Consider the following 10,000-nt stretch of genomic DNA (forward strand, 5'->3'; position numbering starts at 1 on the left):
ATCAAGAATCCACTCAGGAAAAGCCTATAGATGTTACTGTGAAACTACTCTACACTCAAGACATAGAGGAGTAAAGCCATATAATTGTGAGACTTGTAGAAAGACCTTAGTACTGCTAACGTTGAATATTCACTCAAGAATCCATCAGGAGAAAAGCCCTATAGATGTGTGACTTGTGGAAAGGCATTTACTCAGAAAGGAACTTAACTGTACACTCAAGAATCCATACGGAAAAAGTCATACAAGTGTGAGACTTGTGGAAAGGCATTTACTCAGAAAGAAAACTTAACTGTACACTCAAGAATCCATACGGGAAAAAAGTCATACAAATGTGAGACTTGTGGAAAGGCATTTACTCAGAAAGAAAACTTAACTGTACACTCAAGAATCCATACGGGAAAAAAGTTATACAAATGTGAGACTTGTGGAAAGACCTTTAGTACTTCTCAAAGCTTGAAAATTCATTCAAGAATCCATACAGGAGAAAAGCCATATAAATGTGTAACATGTGGAAAGACCTTTAGTACTTTTCAACATTTGAATATTCACTTAAGAATCCACTCAGGAGAAAAGCCCTATAGATGTGAGACTTGTTGAAAGGCATTCACTCAGAAAGGAAACTTAACTCAACACTCAAAAATCCATACAGAGAAAATCCATACAAATGTATAATTTGTGGAAAGACATTTTCTCTGAGAAAATACTTTAAAATACACTCAAGAATCCATACAGGAATGAAGCCATATAAATGTGTGATTCGTGGAAAGGCATTTACTCAGAATCCACACTTAGAAATACATTCAAGAATCGATACAGGAAAAAAGCCATATAAATGTATGAATTGTGGAAAGACATTTAGACAGAAACCACACTTACAAGAGCACTTGAGATCTCATTCAAGAGAAAATTCATATAAACTTCTGTCATATAAATGTCTGACATGTGGAAAGGCACATTTTTATTTTTAAAAAGACCCAGAAAGACACTCTAAAGACATCCCCATTTATGCTAGTAAATGCATAAAAAGGACATTTCTATTCCAGTTCGTAAACAACCTAAAAATGACATCCTTTCTGATGAAAAGCCATCTAAGTGTGTGACTTGTGGAGTAAGTTTTTCTTGGATTTCAAATTTGAAGGCACACTTAGAATTACACTTGAAGAAAAAAATTTATTTTATTTTTTGCTTTATTTCAATATAATCTCAATGTTTCTTTTAATATTTCATGAATTGGGTGGGCTCAGCATGTCATTTGTCATAAATTAACACCCGTGTTCAATTGCATGAATTCCCTTGATCCTCCCAGATTTATGATGTCAGACTAGACAGGCTGGCATCGAGTGTCAAAAGTGACACCAGACAAGTAGGTGTATTGGATAAGATGATGGTCGCCAGGATATGGGAAAGGGATGGAACAAGATTGTGTTTTAGGGAATTTTATTAATAATAATAATAATACACATTTATACAGCGCTCATTCTCGCGTAAAACACAAACTCTGGGTACTTTACAATATAAATTATCAATTTTAAGTGAAAAAAAAATTAAAATAATAATAATAATTCACAGCCAAATCAAGGATTCATAGAGTCAATAAAAACAAATACAATAAAAATGTGTCTTGAGATTCTTTTTAAAGGTAGGTAAAGACTTACACTCCCTCAGACCACGTTCATTTATTTATGAATATAGCATTATTAAAACACTTCTAATAAAATGAGAAAGATGTAAATTCATATAGCATTCTGGTAGAGTAGACTCTCTCTCTCTCTCTCTCTCTCTCTCTCTCTCTCTCTTCTCTCTCTCTCTCTCTCTCTCTCTCTCTCTCTTCCTCTCTCTCTCTCTCTCTCTCTCTCCTCTCTCCCTCCCCCTCTCATAAATATATAAATATATATTTATGAGTGTTGTTGGGTATTTATAGATACTAGAGTGCTCGATAACATTAATTAGAGTATGTAAAATAAATAAGGACACTCACATTGTGTTTCTTCAAGACAACCAACGAACTACAGATTTATCATCAACTGAAGAGGTGTGCGGTCAGCACTGAAACGGTTATCTTTACGAAATACAATGTGAGTGACCTTACGGTATTTATTATTATTATTATTATTATTATTATTATTATTATTATTATTATTATTATTATTATTATTATTATTATATATGGGGGGCTGCTGTCAAAAATTTTCTGACTTTTTTACTTTCGTCGGTTAAGAGCACTGATTACTTGCTGAGCTGATGTATTTCCTAATTGGATTACAAATTAAGAATTAAGAAACTAGGGAGCAGATAAAGATCTGAACAAGTTAGTATGAAGGGTGCCAGTCAAAGCAAGAAAGAAAAATAAAAGAAGAAAAAAAAAGAACATCCCAACAAATCAGTCTACCTCAACTGGGGATCGAATCTCAGACCTTCATGGTTGCACGTCTGACCGGTATTCAGAAGGTCTGAGGTTCGATCCGCAATTTAGATAGACTGATTATTTTAGGATATTTTTTTCTTCTTGTATTCTTCTTTCTTGGTTTGTCTGGCACATTTCATACACACTTGTTCAGACCTTCAATCGAATTACACTGCATTCATTTTGATTTGGATTTTCACTTAGGTTTACATTTGGACTGTATATTATATCTGTCAAAGTAGTATAGTTATCAACCCTCCCAAAAGCTGTTAGAGTCTCGGATTTCTTGACAATCTTCTTCTGCCTTGCAGGCTATTAAAATGTTATAAATATGCAGCAAATCATGCTCAGGACGTTGTTGACGTTCGAGGACAATTTGTACAACGATTGCCTCTTAGAACTACATATCTGATGTATACAAAACAGCCAACTGTCTAAGAAAGCCACTTTTGTAAGGGCCTATGGATGGCCACCTTATACAACTGTAGTTTGGAACAGTTTGATGTGAATAAAACTACACAATGTTTTGAATGAAAAGTTTAGAAATAGTCTTTACTTATTTTGCTATGAGTTATGAATTTTATTTTCTAAATTTAGATCAAGTCAATTCTAGATCTTCTTCTTCTTCTTCTTCTTCTTCTTCTTCTTCTTCTTCTTCTTCTTCTTCTTCTTCTTCTTCTTCTTGCTTTTTATTTTTTAAAGCTATAAACGATTACTAAAAGAATATTATCCCTTTTTTATTATAATTGTTAGAATAATTTGTTCAGAGAGATGGCATGGCTATTGGCCAATGGTCTAAAATATACACCTTGATAGGAAAAATAAAAATCAGAATTGATTTCTCTGGTCTTTTAAAAAAAAAATAAATAAAATTAGCCTGTTTTTTTAAGTCTACCTTTTTAAACAAATGCTTTTTCACAAATCGATTTGCTTTCATGTTGACTATCGCTGTAACTGACAAGGTACTCATTTTATACATAAGTGTTATGAGAGAATGTGAATTAAGAGACTTTTTCAATGAGTCAACCTCGCGCTCACAGCTTTGAGTTAATTTCTTGGAAATTGTGCTATATTTAAGCTCACGATTTTTTGGCTTTTTATGTAAAAACTATTTTGTAAAAAAGTTGAATTCATAACCTTGACAATTAAAGAATTAAAAAATCCTTTCCACTCACCATTTCTTATTATTTTCTGTAGGTGACATCATCCCTGAAGCGTGTGAAATGCCAATGCAGGAATCGGGAGTCTGTGAATATTTTGCTGTCGAAATAGATCAGGATACAACTACAGACAATTGTCTTGGATTACAGACTTTGCCTGCCAAGGTCAACCCATCTCCTTCAAAAGACAATTCGTCTAAGCTGAGTTCATCAGGCAGGGAAAATTACTCAAACAAGAAGACCAAAGGCTACACAAGAAGAAAATCCCCTCGAAGTTGTGAATCTTTTTCCATTTGCTCACCTATTACACGACACATGAAAACTCGCAAGAAGGCAGAGGCAAATCTGTGTCTTAGTGAAAAGTCATTTTCAGGTAGGTTGACTGTTAATAAAGACAATCCCATTTCTGGAAGGTTGGAAAAGGATAGTCATTTTTCTGCCAGTAAAAAGTTTGAAAAAGACGCTTCTGTTTCCATTTGTGAGAAGTCTAAAAAAGACATTCACATTTTTGCTAGTAAAAGAGCAAAAAAAGACATTTCTATTTCTGCTGGTAAACAGTCTAAAAATGACATCCTTTCTGATGAAAAGCCATATCAGTGTGCGACTTGTGGAGTAAGTTTTTCTTGGATTTCCAATTTGAAGGAACACTCAGAATTACACTTGAAAAGCCAACATGAGTTGCTTCCCTCTGAATCACGAACCAAAGGACAAAGTTATGGATGTTTATATTGTGGCAAGACATTTCTATACCCATCATTGTTAAAAATCCACACAAGATCTCATACGGGAGAAAAGCCATACAAATGCCATGCATGTGGCAAGCCATTTTCAACGTTAGGTAGTAAAAAATTTCACACAAATTTCCATTGCAATGCATTTACACAGAGGTCAAACTTACAACAGTCGAGACTTTATTCAAAAAATGAACGATACAAATGTGTGACTTGTGGAAAAGCATTTGCTAGTAGATCTTTGTTGCAAATTCACTCAAAAATTCATGCTGGAGAAAAGAATTTTAAATGTATGAGCTGTGGAAAGTCATTTGGACATATTGGATCATTGAGAATTCATGCAAGAATCCATAGGGGAAAAAAATCATATAAATGTGGAACCTGTGAAAAGACCTTTAATAAATATCAAACATTGCATATTCACTCAAGAATCCATTCAGGAGAAAAGCCATATAAACGAGTGACATGTGGAAAGACATATAAACAGAAATCAAGCTTAGATATGCACTCAAAAAAGTCCTGTCAATGTGTAACCTGTGGAAAGACCTTTAGTACTTCTCAACGTTTGAATATTCACTCAAGAATCCACTCAGGAGAAAAGCCCTATAGATGTGTGACTTGTGGAAAGGCATTTACTCAGAAAGGAACACTAACTCAACACTCAAGAAGCCATACAGGAGAAAAGCCATACAAATGTCTGACATGTGGAAAGGCATTTACTCAAAGAATACACTTAGAAATGCACTCAAGAATCCATACAGGAGTAAAGCCATATAATTGTGAGACTTGTAGAAAGACCTTTAGTACTTTTCAAAGTTTGAAAATTCACTCAAGATTCCATACAAGAACAAAACTAGGAAGATCTGTAAGCTCAGTAAAAAAGTCCTGTAAATGTGTAACCTGTGGAAAGACCTTTAGTACTTCTCAACGTTTGAATATTCACTCAAGAATCCACTCAGGAGAAAAGCCCTATAGATGTGTGACTTGTGGAAAGGCATTTACTCAGAAAGGAAACTTAACTCTACACTCAAGAATCCACACAGGAGTAAAGCCATATAATTGTGAGACTTGTGGAAAGACCTTTAGTACTTCTCAAAGTTTGAATATTCACTCAAGAATCCACTCAGGAGAAAAGCCCTATAGATGTGTGACTTGTGGAAAGGCATTTACTCAGAAAGGAAACTTAACTCGACACTCAAGAATCCATAGAGGAGTAAAGCCATATAATTGTGAGACTTGTGGAAAGGCCTTTAGTACTTTTCAAAGTTTGAAAATTCACTCAAGAATCCATACAAGAGAAAAGCCATATCAACGTGTGACTTATGGAAAGGCATATACACAGAAATCAAGCTTAAAACAAAATTTAAAAATTCATACAGGAGAAAAGCCTCATGAGGGTTTGACTAGTGGAAAAACATTTTCACAAAATGAGTATTTGCAACGACACTCAAGAGTTCATTCAAAAGAAGACCTATTTAAATGTGGAGAAACAAAACTAAGAAGATCTGTAAGCACTCATTCAGTAAAAAAGTCCTGTCAATGTGTAACCTGTGGAAAGACCTTTAGTACTTCTCAACGTTTGAATATTCACTCAAGAATCCATTCAGGAGAAAAGCCCTATAGATGTGTGACTTGTGGAAAGGCATTTACTCAGAAAGGAAACTTAACTGTACACTCAAGAATCCATACGGGAAAAAAGTCATACAAGTGTGAGACTTGTGGAAAGGCATTTACTCAGAAAGAAAACTTAACTGTACACTCAAGAATCCATACGGGAAAAAAGTCATACAAATGTGAGACTTGTGGAAAGACCTTTAGTACTTCTCAGAGCTTTAAAATTCATTCAAGAATCCATACAGGAGAATAGCCATATAAATGTGTAACATATTCACTTAAGAATCCACTCAGGAGAAAAGCCCTATAGATGTGTGACTTGTGGAAAGGCATTCACTCAGAAAGGACAATTGACTCAACACTCAAGAATCCACTCAGGAGAAAAGCCCTATAGATGTGTGACTTGTGGAAAGGCATTCACTCAGAAAGGAAGCCTAACTCTACATTCAAGAATCCATACAGGAGAAAAGCCATACAAATGTCTGACATGTGGAAAAGCATTTACTCAGAAACCACACTTAGAAATACACTCAAGAATCCATACAGGAGTAAAGCCATATAATTGTGAGACTTGTGGAAAGACCTTTAGTGCTTCTCGAAGTTTGAATATTCACTCAAGAATCCACACAAGAGAAAGGCCCTATAGATGTGTGACTTGTGGAAAGAACTTTAGAACTTCTCAATATTTGAATATTCATTCAAGGCATTTACTCAGAGCACACAATTAGAAATACACTCAAAAATCCATACATGAGTAAAGCCATATAATTGTGAGACTTGTGAAAAGACCTTTAATGCTTCTCAAAGTTTGAATATTCACTCAAAAATCCATACAGGAGTAAAGCCATATAATTGTGAGACTTGTGGAAAGTATTATACTCAGAAATCAAGCTTAAAACTATATTTAAAAATTCATACTGTAAGCACTCATTCAGTAAAAAAGTCCTGTAAATGTGTAACCTGTGGAAAAACCTTTAGTACTTCTCAACATTTGAATTTTCACTCAAGAATCCACTCAGGAGAAAAGCCCTATAGATGTGTGACTTGTGGAAAGGCATTTACTCAGAAAGGAAACTTAACTCGACACTCAAGAATCCATAGAGGAGTAAAGCCATATAATTGTGAGACTTGTGGAAAGGCCTTTAGTACTTTTCAAAGTTTGAAAATTCACTCAAGAATCCATACAAGATAAAAGCCATATCAACGTGTGACTTATGGAAAGGCATATACACAGAATCAAGCTTAAAACAAAATTTAAAAATTCATACAGGAGAAAAGCCTCATGAGGGTTTGACTAGTGGAAAAACATTTTCACAAAATGAGTATTTGCAACGACACTCAAGAGTTCATTCAAAAGAAGACCTATTTAAATGTGGAGAAACAAAACTAAGAAGATCTGTAAGCACTCATTCAGTAAAAAAGTCCTGTCAATGTGTAACCTGTGGAAAGACCTTTAGTACTTCTCAACGTTTGAATATTCACTCAAGAATCCATTCAGGAGAAAAGCCCTATAGATATGTGACTTGTGGAAAGGCATTTACTCAGAAAGGAAACTTAACTGTACACTCAAGAATCCATACGGGAAAAAAGTCATACAAGTGTGAGACTTGTGGAAAGGCATTTACTCAGAAAGAAAACTTAACTGTACACTCAAGAATCCATACGGAAAAAAGTCATACAAATGTGAGACTTGTGGAAAGACCTTAAGTACTTCTCAAAGCTTAAAATTCATTCAAGAATCCATACAGGAGAATAGCCATATAAATGTGTAACATATTCACTTAAGAATCCACTCAGGAGAAAAGCCCTATAGATGTGTGACTTGTGGAAAGGCATTCACTCAGAAAGGACAATTGACTCAACACTCAAGAATCCACTCAGGAGAAAAGCCCTATAGATGTGTGACTTGTGGAAAGGCATTCACTCAGAAAGGAAGCCTAACTCTACATTCAAGAATCCATACAGGAGAAAAGCCATACAAATGTCTGACATGTGGAAAAGCATTTACTCAGAAACCACACTTAGAAATACACTCAAGAATCCATACAGGAGTAAAGCCATATAATTGTGAGACTTGTGGAAAGACCTTTAGTGCTTCTCGAAGTTTGAATATTCACTCAAGAATCCACACAAGAGAAAGGCCCTATAGATGTGTGACTTGTGGAAAGAACTTTAGAACTTCTCAATATTTGAATATTCATTCAAGGCATTTACTCAGAGCACACAATTAGAAATACACTCAAAAATCCATACATGAGTAAAGCCATATAATTGTGAGACTTGTGAAAAGACCTTTAATGCTTCTCAAAGTTTGAATATTCACTCAAAAATCCATACAGGAGTAAAGCCATATAATTGTGAGACTTGTGGAAAGTATTATACTCAGAAATCAAGCTTAAAACTATATTTAAAAATTCATACTGTAAGCACTCATTCAGTAAAAAAGTCCTGTAAATGTGTAACGTGTGGAAAAACCTTTAGTACTTCTCAACATTTGAATTTTCACTCAAGAATCCACTCAGGAGAAAAGCCCTATAGATTTGTGACTTGTGGAAAGGCATTTACTCAGATAGGACAATTAACTCAACACTCAAGAATCTACTCAGGAGAAAAGCCCTATAGATGTGTGAGTTGTGGAAAGGCATTCGCTCAGGTTGGAAACTTAACTCTACACTCAAGAATCCATACAGGAGAAAAGCCATACAAATGTCTGACATGTGGAAAGCATTTACTCAGAAACCACACTTAGAAATACACTCAAGAATCCATAGAGGAGTAAAGCCATATAATTGTGAGACTTGTGGAAAGACCTTTACTACTTCTCAAAGTTTGAATATTCACTCAAGAATCCATACAAGAGAAAGGCCCTATAGATGTGTGACTTGTGGAAAGAACTTTAGAACTTCTCAATATTTGAATATTCATTCAAGAATCCATACAGGTGTAAAACCATACAAATGTCTGACTTGTGGAAAGGCATTTACTCAGAGCACACACTTAGTAATACACTCAAGAATCCATAGACGAGTGAAGCAATATAATTGTGAGACTTGTGGAAAGGCATTTACTCAGAGCACACAATTAGAAATACACTCAAAAATCCATACATGAGTAAAGCCATATAATTGTGAGACTTGTGGAAAGACCTTTAGTGCTTCTCGAAGTTTGAAAATTCACTCAAGAATCCATACAGGAGTAAAGCCATATAAATGTGTAACTTGTAGAAAGTATTATACTCAGAAATCAAGCTTAAAACTATATTTAAAAATTCATACTGTAAGCACTCATTCAGTAAAAAAGTCCTGTAAATGTTTAACCTGTGGAAAAACCTTTAGTACTGCTCAAAGTTTGAATATTCACTCAAGAATCCACTCAGGAGAAAAGCCCTATAGATGTGTGACTTGTGGAAACTTAACTCTACACTCAAGAATCCATAGAGGAGTAGAGCCATATAATTGTGAGACTTGTAGAAAGACCTTTAGTACTGCTCAACGTTTGAATATTCACTCAAGAATCCACTCAGGAGAAAAGCCCTATAGATGTGTGACTTGTGGAAAGGCATTTACTCAGAAAGGAAACTTAACCGTACACTCAAGAATCCATACGGGAAAAAAGTCATACAAGTGTGAGACTTGTGGAAAGGCATTTACTCAGAAAGAAAACTTAACTGTACACTCAAGAATCCATACGGGAAAAAAGTTATACAAATGTGAGACTTGTGGAAAGACCTTTAGTACTTCTCAAAGCTTAAATTCATTCAAGAATCCATACAGGAGAAAAGCCATATAAATGTGTAACATGTGGAAAGACCTCTAGTACTTTTCAACATTTGAATATTCACTTAAGAATCCACTCAGGAGAAAAGCCCTATAGATGTGAGACTTGTTGAAAGGCATTCACTCAGAAAGGAAACTTAACTCAACACTCAAAAATCCATACAGGAGAAAATCCATACAAATGTATAATTTGTGGAAAGACATTTTCTCTGAGAAACTACTTTAAAATACACTCAAGAATCCATACAGGAATGAAGCCATATAAATGTGTGATTCGTGGAAAGGCATTTACTCAGAATCCACACTTAGAAATAC

The 10,000-nt window shown here is 34.8% G+C and overlaps 1 protein-coding gene and 2 pseudogenes across 1 annotated transcript in view; all 3 read left to right on the top strand.

The window, feature by feature from the left end:
- LOC144980178 (uncharacterized) overlaps nt 1-672 on the top strand; it is a 2,762-nt pseudogene extending 2,090 nt beyond the window's left edge.
- LOC144979679 (uncharacterized) overlaps nt 1-10,000 on the top strand; it is a 53,642-nt gene that overhangs the window by 35,996 nt on the left and 7,646 nt on the right. The window contains 1 exon segment of the mRNA XM_078926577.1: nt 3,602-3,937. Coding sequence (XP_078782703.1) covers nt 3,602-3,937 — 336 coding nt within the window.
- LOC144980180 (uncharacterized) overlaps nt 6,304-10,000 on the top strand; it is a 4,002-nt pseudogene continuing 305 nt past the window's right edge.

This window comes from Berghia stephanieae, chromosome 9 (assembly GCF_034508935.2).
Source record: "Berghia stephanieae isolate SIO BIC M18660-M18661 chromosome 9, UCSD_Bste_1.3, whole genome shotgun sequence".
NCBI lineage: Eukaryota > Metazoa > Mollusca > Gastropoda > Nudibranchia > Aeolidiidae > Berghia > Berghia stephanieae.